Source organism: Dermacentor albipictus, chromosome 7 (assembly GCF_038994185.2).
Source record: "Dermacentor albipictus isolate Rhodes 1998 colony chromosome 7, USDA_Dalb.pri_finalv2, whole genome shotgun sequence".
In the NCBI taxonomy this organism is placed as follows: Eukaryota; Metazoa; Arthropoda; class Arachnida; order Ixodida; family Ixodidae; genus Dermacentor; species Dermacentor albipictus.
The window spans coordinates 10,661,673-10,676,753 of NC_091827.1; the positions used below are offsets into that span (position 1 = coordinate 10,661,673).

Genomic DNA, 15,081 nt, shown 5'->3' on the forward strand with positions numbered 1-15,081 from the left:
TCCGAACGTGTACGGCGTTGAACAAATTGTGGACGGTGATGTGAGAGTGCAAGCTAAGTGCGTGTCACAGGTGTCCGACAAGATCGTAGACGACGTCGAGTTAGAGGTACGCACCATGTTCAGAAATTTAGCCACTTTTATTTCAATTACAACATAAGTCACACTGGCAGCAGGAACTTCTGTTGTCATACTACTCGATGACTGCAGATCCATTGGGCTGCTTCTTGACGGTTCCGTCACTTCACGAAGGCATGTTCTGGAGTCTGTTTCACACGTGTCTTGCTGCTGCTCAAGAGCTGTGTCACTGCAGTACGAAAGCATATGTCCCGGTGGTGCTGACTGCTGAGAAGACTGTTGTGATTGCCAATGGTCTGTTTGGCGCCGCTTCCATCTGCATCGCATATAAATGAAACAGTATGTGTGCCTATTTGTTGTGGGGATTAAATTACTCCCAATAATATTTTTGCAAAGGCAACGTTCCTGTGATTGTGTGCATATATTATTCTACAAGTGTGGTACCACTACAAGTTATGATACTTGCACACTTAGATACTTAGAAAGCATGGGCAAACAACAAACATAACGCGCACGTCTCGAGCGGCTGCTTTCCGATCTGCCGCTTCCCGACGCACGCGACGACCGTGGCTTGCATTAAATACGGTCTGCTACCACACAAAAGTAGCGCGTGGCCCTTTTCGTTACCTGCACAACTAGTAATTTAAGTTGCAGCGTTTGGAAAAGGGAAATAATTCTCTTGAGCTCGCCCATGCCGATCGCGAGGGAAGGCACAGGACTACCAAATAAATTCGGGGGTTCGAAGTGCCAAAACCATGCCAAAACCACGAAATCATTATGAGGCCCGCTGTAATGGGGAGTCTCAGGAATAATTTTAACCTCTGGGGGTTCTTTAACGTGCACAAAAATCAAAGCACACGGTAACAAGGGTCTTCTTGCATTTTGCCCCTATCGAAATGCGGCCGCCGTGGCTGGGAATCGAGCACGCGTCGTAGAGCTTAGCGGCGCAACACGCATGCATTTACCGCTAACAAACGGCGGATGCCACCACTATTCAACAACGCGACACGAGTAAACAAACGGCCGTGCACTAAAAAGAGGCATATGACTATTCCGCTTCCAAGATATTACACGCGAATGCGAAAGTATGAGACTTACTTGACTCGGCGCACTGCAGCTATCCATGCTTGTCGTCTGTCCTTCTCGTACCACTTCCCAGGAAATATGTAGAACTTCACGGGCGGCGTAGGACCTTTCGTGTTTTCGAGGCTGCTGTGGCAATCAACAACACATCAGTATTGCGTGCCGCCTTTCCTGGCTGGTGAGGTCGCACTCGGCATCGCAAAAACCACGCGCACGAGCGCTCCCGCCGTACAGAACACGGGCGCGCGCTAGCGCAGCGGCGACCCTCGAAACTTCCATCGGTCCGCTAGGGGAGCATTCGGCGCTGCTGCCGCGCGGGCAAACTTTAGGTTGCCTCGTCTTATGTAGCGCTGAGTCATATCGAGTTAAGGCACACTCTGAACTGACTTTTAAGGGCATCCCGAGCGGTTTTTCGTTTATTACGCCGCCGTTACCCCGAGTTGTGCCGCCGCGCTCCAGCTGTTGCATTTCGTGTAGGGCTACTGACAGAATGCGGTTTCCAGGTGACACGATGGCCTCGACTGGAATAAACGCACATGACACCAAAGATTGAGTAAGCCTGAAAATATTTTATTTGCATTTTACAAGTACAAATAGAAAGCACACGTCTACGCATCCACACAAACGCGGTTACATAGTCAAGAACATAATCAAGAAATGGCTCATTAATAAGGGTAGCACAAACGCACAAGAAAGAAGACCGAAGCTACAAAACGTACGGTCGGCTGCTAAGTATAATAATTTCCCTGTCACCGCGTGTCACTTTTATACAGCATCTTTACAGCACTACCAGGCCGGGTAGTTTGGCCGAAAGAACGCAACAGCTTACGGCCGTCAGCTGCCTCTTCCTTACGGGTGTCATAATTATCCTAATCCCCGCATCAACGTCGTGCAAGTCCGCATACAGGCATCTGTATCTGAACCATATGTGCCAGCTTAATACATGTGTAGTGAAATTATGATAACCACTGCGTCTTATCAAACGTATTGGTTTTGCAAATGCGCATTACAGCTGACGGAACGACATACTGTAAGTGAAGCACAAGAGAACAAGAACAAAAGGAGGGTACAACACTTGAAGAAATGAAGAATTAGTAGGCGTACAGCAAACAAGCGATGACGGAGAACACACAATAATGATGCATCGGGTGTTCTGTGACATCGGTTTGCGTACTCACGGTGTTATGGAGATCAGCGGCATAAAAACGTACCTTCAAGCGTACTCCCTCAACCTCCGCCGCATTCATTATGATAATCAACGCCTAAACAAAATGAGGCACTATTTTTTGCCAAGAGTAGACCTCTTTACAGCAAGTCAATGTAATGACTCGCAGACGAAACCAGCATGCTTTCGAAAATGTTTTACCGGTTTTACCGCCGCAGTATTCGAACGCCAACGGCCAGGAAACACATCGATACCAATAGGCTATCGGCTGTCGGTGGTTAATCAAGTACAAAAACCTTGACGCTATGACTAAAAAGCAGCTTCAACAATCAAATTTAAAAAAAATCAACTGCCTATTTGCCTGAGGTAACAAAACATCCTTAGACGCCTCGATTGTTTATGTCAATGGTTTGTGTAAAGTAAAAAATTCAGCATGTTCAGCGCCCCTAGCAGAGAAAGCACAAATTAAAGTATTCGACCAAATTACAGTAGCTCCACTTGCGCGCTTACGCTGAAACGCGCCTCGATTGATTTTTCGCCCTCTGTGGCCATTTGTTGAACTTGAGAGTGTACGGGGCCTGGAAAGACAAAGGCATTGGCAAGACCATCCACTCGTTGCAATCGTCATAGGTGACGTCCTCGCTGCTACGAGAAACAAATAGAGTATAAAAACTGTGCCTTTTGCTGAAATAGTATTTTACACTGCGCCATCTTTTCAACAATATATTTCTACGCAATTCAAAACATTCTTGCTTCAAAACATTCTATGACTGCTCAGTATTGTTTAAATATTATAACTAATTCATCCTATTGATGTTTTTTGTGCATTGTGCTTCGTAAATCGAAAAAATAAGAAAAATGCGGCGGCGCTGCTGTTGCATTTAGTATGGACCAATGCCTGCCGCGTGAGCCGAGAAGCTGGTCCCCACCCGGGTGGGCTGCGAGCGCTAGCTGCGGTGGACGCTGCAAACCTAAATCACGCAGCACTGCCTCCGAGATTTTAACGCCGTCTTTTGCGATCCCTGAGGCTGCACTCGTAGTCTCTCGTCAAGCCATTGGTCGCGCACGCGCCAGCCTAGTAATCGTCACTTCCTCCGCAACAGGTATAATGAATGGATGAAAGGTAGGAGCGTCCCCTTTGAAACGGGGTGATGGCAGTTGCCACCATGCCCAGCTTTTTATTTTGCCTTTTATTTTTATTTACCTGTGCTGTGTGTTATTATAATTCTCTATTTTCTTCAAATACGTCTTCCTACTCTTTTAACATGTGTCTTCTTCGTTAATTTTTGTTATAGCTCCGCGTTATAAGAGTTCTTATAACGCGGAGTCGGCTGCGAGCGCCGTCTCTCCGCGACTACCCTGAACTACGGGAACCTCCGCTCCAATGGGAAGACCAGCGACGCGGCAGGCATCTAGTAAAGGAGGCATTGGCATGGACTGTGACAATGCTTCCTTTAATAGATGCCTGCCGTGTTGTCCATAGAGTTTCCTACAAGAATTGTGTTGTCCAGTAATCTCGTTTCCGAGCCCTCTCCCTTTTCTCTTCTCCTGGATGGATGGATGATTGTGGCTCAACCCTTTGAATCGGGCGGTGGCGACGCGCGCCACCTAGCCTTTAATCGTTCTATAGGCATGCATACCTATGTATTTACTCCTTTACTTTTGCGTTGATATTGTCCACCAATCAGATAGCCTCCGTTTAGTTATTTCTACCTGTTCAAAGTCTATTCTACTTTCACTGTCTTTAAAACCCAAGGCTTTGAATAGTTCCCCGTTAGATTCAACTGCAGGGTGAAGTTGTTTACAAGCAAGTATCAGGTGTTTCGCCTGATACTGATCAGGTGTTCCGCCTGATTCCGCCTGGTGTTCCTGGATGGATGGATGGATGTTATGAGCGTCCCCTTTGGAACGGGGCGGTGGCTTGCGCCACCAAGCTCTTGCTACTATGCTGCCTAATATCCTACCTAGGTTAACCCATGAGAACAAAAAAACACACTATGAACTACCACGTCCAAATTTTCTGATACCCTATTGCGAACTGTGCTTTTGTACGTCTCCGTCCTTTGTCGTTTCCCTACTTTTCTTCCACCAATCCTCCAATCGCCTCTTACTGATGTCTATTGCGGACCTGTTTGCTTTTCCACTGCTCCCGCTGAACCCAAGGGCTTCAAGGAGGCCAGTGGTGCCTAAATCGACCGCTGGATAGATGTCTTCACATTCTAATAAAATATGCTCCGTCGTTTCCCTAGCTTTACCGCAGCAAGCACATGCTTCTTCTTCCTTCTTATATCTCGCTTTATACGTGCGTGTTCTAAGGCATCCCGATCTCGCTTCGAAAAGTAATGAGCTTCCCTTTGAGTTATCATAAATGGTTTCTTTCCTAATTTCGTTTTTTCCCCTTAAGTAGTTACTCATGGCAGGTTTCTTTTCCATTGCCGCCACCCATGAGATTAATTCAGCCTCTCTGACTTTCCGCTTGACCTTCTTTGTTGCTGTGTTGCCCACCCCACAGGCCGCATACTTGCTGGTAAGCTTCCTAGTTCTTTTCCTCCACTGTGAATCAATGTTTTGCCTGTACAGATACCTGAACACTCTCCCAGCCCATTTACTTTCCTCCATATTCCTCAGCCGTTCTTCATACTCAATTTTACTGCGAGCTTCCCTCACTTCAAAACTAGTCCAGCCCATATCCCCTTGCACAGCTTCATTTGTAGTCTTCCCGTGAGCGCCCAATGCGAGGCGACCCACTGACCTTTGGTTCCCGTCGAGTCCTGATTGTACCCCTGATTTAAAGCAAACAACCGCATTTGCAAAAGTAAGTCCTGGAACCATTACCCCTTTCCACATACCTCGGAGGACCTCGTACCTATTGTATCCCCATAGCGCTCTGTGCTTCATTATGGCTGCATTTCTCTTCCCCTTGACTGTTATGGTTTTTTCCTGTGTTTCCATATATCCGTTGCCTTCGTTTATCCATATACCAAGGTATTTATATTCTGTTACCCGAGGTATTTCTTGGCCCTGTATCTCCACTGTCTGTTCACTGTTTTCATTGAATACAATAACACCTGATTTTCTAACACTAAATTTCAAACCTAAATTGTTGCCTTCCTGTCCACAAATATTAGCCAGACGTTGCAAATCACTTTGGTTGTTTGCGAGCAACACAATGTCGTCTGCATAAAATAAACCTGGGAGTTGCTGCTCTATTACTGTACCTGCCTGTTTGTATGAGAGATTAAACCCGATATTACTTCCTTCTAGCGCCCTCTCCATCCTCACCATGTACATCATAAACAGCAGCGGGGATAAAGGGCACCCCTGCCTCAGTCCCTTGTTGATATGAACTTTCTCCGCGCTCCTCATCCCTTCCCATTCAACGCAAACAGTATTTTCTAGGTAAATCTCTCTCAAAAGCTGTATACAATCGTTACCTAAGCCTTCCCCTTCCAGAATATCCCACAAAATGCTGCGGTCTACGTTGTCGTATGCTCCTGTAATGTCCAAAAAGGCCACATACAACGGTCTGCTTTCTGCTTTTGATATTTCAATACACTGAGTAAGAACAAACAAGTTATCATCCAAACGCCTACCTATTCTAAAGCCATTCTGAAGCTCTCCCAAAATGTCATTATTTTCTGCCCATGCTTGAAGCTTTAATTTGATTGCCTGCATTGCTAGCCTGTATATTACCGATGTAATGGTCAACGGTCTATACGAGTGAATTCTGTCTTTCTCCCCCTTACCTTTATAAATTAAATTCATTCTACTTTGTCGCCAACTGTCTGGTATTCGTCTATCTTTTAAAGTTTTTTCAACTGCTTTCACGAGAGCTTCCTTACTTTTTGGTCCCAGTTCATTTATCAGCCTAACGGGAACCTCGTCTAGCCCTGTGGCTGTGCGCTTAGGTATTTTCTCTTCCGCTTTCTTCCAGTTTAAATTTGTAAGCACTAGCTCCTTTCCCCCTTGGGTCTCTTTCATGCTCTTTTTCTCTTCAAATACAACCTCGTCCTTGCCTTGGAAAGATTCGGCTGTTACTTTTTGGATGTAATTTATTGCTGCTTCTCCTTCCAGTCTGTTTTCATCTTCGTCTAGGATATGTTGTTGTATTGTTGTTGATTTTCTGCCTAATAATTTTATGTGATTCCAAAATATTCTAGGTGCGGCCTTCTTTTTCTCACGTATTTCTGACAACCAACTCTCACTTTCACCTTTTAATTTTGCTTGCACCAGTATTTGAACCATAGACTTTTTCTCCCGGTATATTTCCCATTTACCGGTTACTTCATCCTGTGGCAACTGCGCCTTCTTTGCCTGCCTGTGCTCTCGAGATGCTTTCTGTCTTTCGGCGATCGCTTCTCGTATCTCCTTGTTCCACCAGCTTTTCGGTTTCTTTTTTTCCTTTCCAATGAACGTGTTGTTTCTCTTTCCGTATTTCTGTCGTTACTACACTTAGAAGCTCACCATATTCCCACCCCTTACTTGGCGACTTGCCAATTTCTTCCTCCACTCTAGTGACTATATTTGCTATTTGTTCAGCGTTCAAATTCCTCGAAAAGGTAACGAGCGCCTCTCATGGCGAACGCCTACAATCTAGATCACGTGCTGCGGCCTCCGAGATTAACAAGGCATCTGTCGCCATCTCGGAGGCCTCATCCACCGAAAGTTTAAGGTTGAAAAGGCAACGAGCGCCGCATCACGGAATTTATGTTGAACTAACTTCAACTAAGGGAACTGCCGCCACAATGGGAAAGCAAGCAACGCGGCGGGCATCTAGTAAAGGAGGCATTGACTATGAGCATGAACAATGCCTCCTTTGTATGGATAATGCCTTTGGTATGGATGAGTATGGACCATTATATTAACCATATGGATCACGACAGCGTCCTACTGGAACTCCAGACCTGCACAGATACCCGGGGAGCCACTTGCCCTCTTGGCCCTCTCTTGTTCAACCGTTTCGCCGTTGGTGTCACTTTTATAACCTGTTCGTCTGCTACTCTACAGTTGACTGGTGCGGCGTTGTAATTAGTACGGTGGCTGTTGTGCCGTGACGAACTGCTTGCCTAGTTAATTATTTTTGCGAACACAGTGACAGTGATGTCACAAGGCTTTGATCGGAGCCTTGGTCCCAAAGTTGACTGCCCGAACCTGAAAAATGTCGGTGCGTGTAGTCCGCTGCTCTCTAAAATAGCGTTATATAGCCGCTCAGGCAGCAGCAAACCGCACAGATCTTGCAGATTATTACAAGTCACATTGTTTCAGAGTTCGTCAAGTACACAATAGTTTCAGTGTATACGTTGTAAAGTTTGCTTCTGCGCTCTTAAGAAACTGGAAACCGCCGTAACATTCGAGTCCAACAACGACTTCCACTTATTTTAACCCTTAAAAGTTGCTCAAGGTAAAAAAGAGAATTACGCATACAGCTTCAGTGCGCACCACCGTTATGCTGCCGCCGTACCACGCAAAAAAGCTAGCTTTGCAGTTCGGAAAGAGATCCGCGACACAGGGCCCGCAGTGCAGCACATTTTAAAGCACTGGGATTTCTTTTGCAAGCTTTCAACTCATCAATGCATAAAACAATGTTAAAAATATCTATGCTCACCTTTCCTTGAAATAGACAAGACCAATTTCTTGTATACGTTGTGCGCAGAAATTACTTCGAAATACTTTTACCAGATTCAGCTGCCTTTCACTAGGGCACACAGCAGTTAATCCTACTGTCATCTCTCACATTAGGCTATCTGTAACCAACACACAAAGGCTAGTTATCCTGTGAATCCCTTAAGAGGAAGCTTTAGCTAGCTCGGGTGCTCCTATCTAAATACATGTAAAAGGAGAACTCGTTTTTCTCGGCAACCACTGCACCAAATTTGACGAGGTTTGCTGTGTTTAAAAGAAAAACTTAAAATCTAGTGACTGTTGATTACGGATTCTTTATTTAGGCCGTCAATTTTTATTAAAAATTCACGAAACTCGAAAATTTTCCAAAAACGAAACTATCAAGTTTACAACACCGCAACTCAGCAACGAAAGTTGCTAATACAATTCCGTGAATTGCATCTCATAATACATCTAAAGCTGACAACATCGATATGTTACACATGAATATAAAAAATATTGTAATGGAAATACAGCTTTTGCCGAACCCCTGTAACCAACGTAACAAATTCACGTAAGATGTAAAATGACATAACGAATTTGTCCGCTTTGAATGATCTAATGGATGCCGTTTACAGAACCGCGATATCTGTTTTTCATGCAGAGCTATGAATCTAGAAACTTGGTGTTTCTATATTTTTCGAACTTTCAAAATTTTCAGAATCTTTTTAATAAAGTACAGGACTTCAATAGAAATACGCTACCAACAGTCACTAGAATTTAACTTCCTCTCTCAAATGCAACAAGTTTCATTAAAATCGGTCGAGAGGTTATCTCACAAAAACGTTTTTGCGTTTTACATGTATTTGAATAGGCCGCGACGGAGTTGGGCCAACACCACCTAGAAGACTTGTTTTGGTTGGGCCCGAGCTAAAGCTTCCCCCCAGTCAGTCAGTCAAGAACTTGATTGAAGTCCTGAGGAGTTTCAAGCCGTTGAAGATCCCACGCGGGGAACTCCTCCGGCCGAAACCGTAGGCGACGCCCAAGTCGGGACGGGAACGTGGATTTTATTTTTGTGCTTACCGCCTTATTTAAGTAATAGGAAAAGTTTGAAGTACGAACTGTTTGCAGTGGCTGGCGTTTACGAGGGCGTGGCTTCACTGCAGCTCAAGCAGCGACTTGCAGCTATAGCCGATATGGGTATCTCCAGCGGACAAATGTGATGTACGAGGTTAGAGCTTTGGTGATATTGTTACAATGTTTACGAGTGTTTTGCGAAAGTTCTACTTGCAAATCTGTGGTACACTTCAGAGTGGCGTGTAATAGCTGTCCGTTTACAATCTCTTATACTGGTATATGGGACACTTTCGATCGCGATCGGGCCCGACCCGGTTCGATTTGATCTCAAACTGCGCATATGAACCATTCACGATGGAGAATTCGATCTCTACCGAAAGCGTCCCGTGTGACACCGGTATTTATCGGCGAGCTTCAGCAGTAAACATTAGCAGTTTCTATTTCTTGAGAAAAAAATAATTAAATTGATGGCCTAAATAATCTGCAAGAGTGGGTATATTTTGACCTTTTCTTTTGAATGCAACGAACATCAAATCCGGTGTAGTACATGTTGAACAATGCGATTTCTCCATTTCCGTGCATTTAATGGGAGATGCCAAGGCAATCTTGCAAAATGTAGCTGAAAAGCTTGAAGCAACTTTTCAAACATGCACTTGTACCGTATGTTCGCTTATAGTCGTCCGAGTAGGGCAAGGACCCTTGCAATCGGAAACTTAATCCATTACAGAATTATTTCTACATACTACTCAGCTTCAATAAATTTTGCCGACTACCATGTTAAGTGGAGTGGTTGCATTTAGGTGGAAACACTCTAGTCGTTGCATATCTACCTTTGCTCTGCTTTAATCGCTGCTGCACACACCAACAAAACCAGCCAAGCTCCAACCTGATGCTCATTCACACGTATACCAAGTGTGTGCCATTTTTACGGTGAACAGTTTGATCGTTGTCTTTTTTACTATTCCGAGAAGTACTCGATACTTCAATTATCATAAGCCACTTCTTTTAGCACATTTACATTCAAGAAGTCCGATACTTGCACAAACCTCCTTATTCAGAAGGGGGAAAAAAAAAACTGCAAGTATAAAGGATTTGTCAGTTAAAATATAGATGCAGAGATCAGCCCAAAAAATGGAAAGTCAACACAAAGGACAGGTACTTGAAGGACCCTTTATTTGTTTTTAGATAAATTATACACTAGAAACTTCCCTAGCACTTACTTGTGTAATTATGAAAGCTCCAGATATTTACACTGAACTAGTTATAACCAATTTCCTTGAAAAAAAAAAAAAGTTGGGAAACCTGCTAGCACTGGTCACACTTTGCCATGGCAGCCGCACCAAGAAACACGTACAGGGCAGCAGCTATGTACACCCTGCATCATCTTGTTCGCCGCCAGAGCCCTGAAAGCATCTTTTGCAAGAAACAGGGCTAAACAACAAGTCCAGTTCGTGCAGCAGCCTACTAGGACAAGAAAAAGAACTAAAGCGCCATGTCTTGCTAAAACAATGGTGTGTGTGTGTGTGAAAGCAAAAATTGTCAACTCATCGCACCACCAACACTGGTAACTGCACTCCAACTCGAAATGCAGTAGCGTCCCTCCCCCCCCCCCCACCTCCCCCTTGAAAAGAGAGGTCTTCTTGCCCACTATTTACACAGGGAGGAGCTGTCTGGGAAAAAGAATGCTGATCATATGTACAAGGTGGCTAACGGCGGCCAACACATTTAAGTGGTGCACTTTGTTTGATACACAAGGACGAAAAAAAAAGAGAAGTGGGGGAGAAACGAATAGGACTCCTTGAGCTAAGTAAATGTCTAACAAAAGTGACAGCTCCCTCTGGCCGGAAAAACGGGGTGTTTGCCAACCAAGGCAGAAGCTATGGGCGGCGTTCTCTCGGTGTCTACGGTAAAGTACAAGTTAATCCTAGCAATGAAACGTATAACCCATTCCGCACATCCTGTGCTGCTTCGCGTGACCTCGGCGAAAATTTCCCAAATCATTCAGTTGGGAGTGAATGAACAACTCAATACTGCTTGCCACGGAGTGCTTTCGATGTGAGCTTCATAACTTCTTTACTAATTAAACACCTGAAGCAGTAAGTTGTTCCCACCTATCGCACATTGCCACTTCTCGTCTTGATAAGAAGCACCGTGCCCCAAGCCGATGCTGGAAAGACACGGTGGCCTTGATGAAAAGGTTATGAAATGACGCTGTGGTGCTCTATACACCATACGGTAAGATGGGCAACAAAAATGCAAAACGGAGCCAAGCACGCGCTTTCGCTAGTTCAAAAGCAATAGTCAAAATGAATAGAGTCTTGCGGCACGCACGATTCCTGCTTGGTGGACTTGAAAAAAAGCAAGGCAATTAAGCGAGCGCACCCGATGTTTTCGGTCGCGACATGTTGACAGGCCTTTGCACACAGTGAAATAAGTAACCTTGAGATAATGGGTGCAGAGTGCACCTATCATTTAGTTCCCTAGTTTGCATTCTCCCTCGTAGTGCAACTCCCCTCCCTCCCCTGATGACAAAAATACAGCACGCCATCTGTTCACCTTAATTCTCGAAACGCTGCAATTTTCAAGCCTCCTTGAAAGTTGCTCTCTGGGCTAGCATGCCGTCACGTTCAGTGAGACGGGTTGCTGAAGGAAGAAACCTTTGTCTGTAATAAGCTTGTCAAGTGCCTATACAGTGCTGCCAAGGTTCCCAATACGTTTTCTTTTTTTCGAGGGGGGGGGGTAGGTGTCCTGCCCAACAGGTGAATGATGTGAACACCATAAAAAAAAAGGGGGGGGAGGGGAAATGACTGCCTTAGGGCCTCAATACCACTGAGGCAGCGCATGCAGGGAGAACCTCGGGCAAGCAACTGCTGTGTTCCTGTTACGAATATGGCCTGAGCACTCTTTTAAATGGCCATTATTTCAAGTTCACGGTGTGTGTGAAGTGTGAGGCCCCCAGCAGCATCGTTTGGTGTGCACAGAGGAGAGCCAGAAATTGCCGCTACGCAATCACAAACAACAACAGCCAGTCATGCTCATGTCCACCTCGTTGCTTTCTTATGTACACATACACCCCAAAAGAGAGAAAAAAAAAAAAAGAGTGGGCCTAGGTTAAAAAAAAAAAATGCACATACACACACATCAGTCATGACATGCACACACTTAAACGCACATCCAGCCTCGAGTCCGTTAACGCAGGGAATCGGTTTGGGAGGAGGCAAGCCTTGCCAAGGGGTCAGGTGAGGAGTACAACACAGTTCAGTACTTTCTGCCAGCGTGACACTCGACAAAAAGGGGACAGGTGCAGCAGGCCTGTCCTTTTGTGACGTATGCCTTCCCTCTATCGTATGGGAGGAGCGTCGCCAACGGCGCCCTTCAGCTCCCTGGCAAGAGGGCTATGACGCTGCTTCAATTCGTGCCCGTCTGAGCAAGACGAGAGCTCGTTGAAAGCCCGCCAAGGCTCAGAAGCAGGAGACGACATTGTCGTCTTGCAGCATGCGGCAGATCCATGCTTGCAGCACATTAAAATCCCTGCCTCACCCTTTACCGATGAACAGCCTGAACACTAAGAGGAGGAAAAAAAAAAAGAATGGTACAAGCGATGCGTAATCCCTTTCTTGCAAGTGCAACACAAAATGGAAAAAGAAAATATCAATGTCAATCAATGTCAAGCAGGAACAGAGCCAGGCCAAGCCCCCGCACACAAAGTACACCTAGACGTCGTTGCAGCGGGATGTCTTGCCGCAGGTTGCAAGTGCCACCGGTGGTCGGGGCGAAGAGGCAAGTTGAGCACCACCACCATGGCCCACACGAGGAGGGCTCCCCGTGCCCAAAGCGGCGGTGGCAGCGGCAGCAGCAGCAGCAGAACTTTTCTTTCTTCTACCACATGGCGGTGGACAGAGTCATTAAAGTTTGAGCTCGTTGGCCACCTTGGAGGCAATGTTCTTGAAGCCAATAGATGTGCCCGAGATGCGCTTGAAGCGCACCCCGTTGAGCGACAGCCGCGGCAGCTTGCACACCTCTATCTCCCACTGGACGAGCGAGTCCGTGTTGGGGTCGCCATGCACGCACAACAGCAGGAACTTCTCGCGCTGTTCGTAGTCGCAGTTGTTCTTGTCGAGGACCTTGCGGATCTCCTGCATGATCTCAGCGGGGTCCCTCGATGACGTCGTCTTCATGCTCCAGGTGAAACGCAGTGACCGGGGCTTAACTTGCTCCTCGTTCATCGTCCTGCACAGGGACAAAAAAGGACGTAATGACACTGTGATGTAAAAAATTGAAGCCCGTTGGAGAGTTATTAAGCAGGAAAAGTAACAGTGTAAACAAAATAGAACGAAAGAAATTGCACTAGCAAGTGATGTTTTTCAGTTAACAAAGCTTGTGGCGGGGTTAGTTTGTTTTCTATATCAGGCATAAGTGGCAGCACATGTACAAGCCCTCTGTTGATACCAACAGACCGGAGTGCACTGCTTCAGGTAGAAGGAAGAATATGCAGTGCTTAAATCTTTAGCTGCCCTATCTTTACAGCACGGAAGTAATCCATATATCAGAAGCATCTTATTTATTACACCAAGCTGCTTTGATGCTTGTTGGAGACAACCATTTCGCATTTCGTGCTTTGTACCACACCCTTTCATTGTTTTTACCAGTAACCTCTGTAGTGGAACTTACTCATGTTTTCAGTGTTTCTATTCTGCCCTTTCCTGCTGTCCTGCTTCATCTGTGCTATCTTTCAACACAGTGAGGCCTAAAATCAGCCACTAAGCTAACCCTTGGGCCTGCTGTGTACTATTACTATGCACATAACACTATTAAGGAACTGTTTCATATGTGGCGCTATAAAAATCACTGCTGGGAAAAGCCTGTTACGCTACACATCTGTAGCCTCGTAAAGCAATGATTTCGAACCGAGAGCTTACAAACAATGAGCTGAAAAAGACTTTATGCAACAAAAGCAGCTTGCATACCTCAAGACACTTATCACTATCAAAGAAATATGTTTAGAGCCTTCCTTATTGCTGAAAAACATATTTGGTTAGAGAGTTACACCATGTTCACTGAGAGTCTGACCAAGTTTCCAGCACAACAAACCATACAAAACCAAATTACAACCGTGAGTGCTTGAGGAATGCCAGAAAATATCAAGTCAAATCCTATATGCAATTGATACCGTGGTTCCGGTCGCCCCTGGTACAGTAGCTTCTAGGCTCTGCTAGATGTTATGGCCGAGACCCTTCGAAAAGCTAGGATTTTGTAGCTTGCCTTAGGTATATTTTGAGCTCGGTGTGATCACTGACAACTCATATGCATGAGGTATGCTACAAATATAACCACTGATATGCTCAATAAAGATTGCTACTTTCACGCATATTCACTGCTCGGCAACAATTGCTGCACTTGAAAAACGAGCAAGATTCAAAATCTTGTGCCTTAAATCATAGCACTAATTCAGACATTTAATTGGTTAACGGGATCTCACATTTGAAGTGCCATACATCCTCAATTTTAATCCCCTATGTTTCTTGATTGTGCACTAAATTCTTGGCATAATAGCACTTATACCATTGCTTACTTATTGGAATGTGGCTGCTGCAGCAGTGAATCGGGCCATGACGTCATTCAGAGTTTGCAAAGTTCACAGCACTATATTCATATACAAAAGCTGGGCTCAACAAAATTCAAAATATACTAACAGCATAAATTGATACCTTTACTGAAACAAGTAACAGTGGAGTATATAGTACAAACTGGTTATGTTTATAATGGATCAACCACAGAATTTGAGAGCACTAAGTCAATGCCAGTCACCACACATATGAAAATCTTAGAATGCACAACACAGGTGAGTTACATACCAGAGTGCCTCGCTTTCTATATACAGTAGAACCCCATTGGAATGTTCCTTGCAGTTGCGTTTTCTTAGCTGCAATGTTGCATTCTAGCGCTCCCCACCTAAAGCCCATTGACTCATGTGTATAAGTTCCCATTTGATATGTTGAGATTCAGTAATGTTCCCACATCTTATGCTGCATTTGAATGGTGTGGTAACGAAAATTTAGCAGTGCAGAGGCAAATGCAGA

At 45.1% G+C, this 15,081-nt stretch overlaps 1 protein-coding gene and 1 long non-coding RNA gene across 22 annotated transcripts in view; both read right to left on the bottom strand.

Moving 5' to 3' along the window:
• Window positions 1–118: 118 nt before the first annotated feature.
• LOC135904448 (uncharacterized) lies at window positions 119–1,469 on the bottom strand. The gene is made up of 2 exons (XR_010565118.1): window positions 1,174–1,469; window positions 119–391 (listed from the first exon to the last, which is right to left on the bottom strand). It is a non-coding gene; the product is annotated as an uncharacterized lncRNA (long non-coding RNA).
• An 8,683-nt stretch (window positions 1,470–10,152) lies between these two features.
• The window catches only part of LOC135904374 (MAP/microtubule affinity-regulating kinase 3-like), a 139,376-nt gene continuing 134,447 nt past the window's right edge, over window positions 10,153–15,081 (bottom strand). For all 21 annotated transcript variants that reach the window (XM_065435082.1, XM_065435060.1, XM_065435081.1 and 18 more), the window contains one exon: window positions 10,153–13,231. In XM_065435082.1, the coding sequence (XP_065291154.1) occupies window positions 12,907–13,231 (325 nt within the window). In that variant the 3' untranslated portion in view covers window positions 10,153–12,906. The remainder of the gene's footprint in view (window positions 13,232–15,081) is intronic.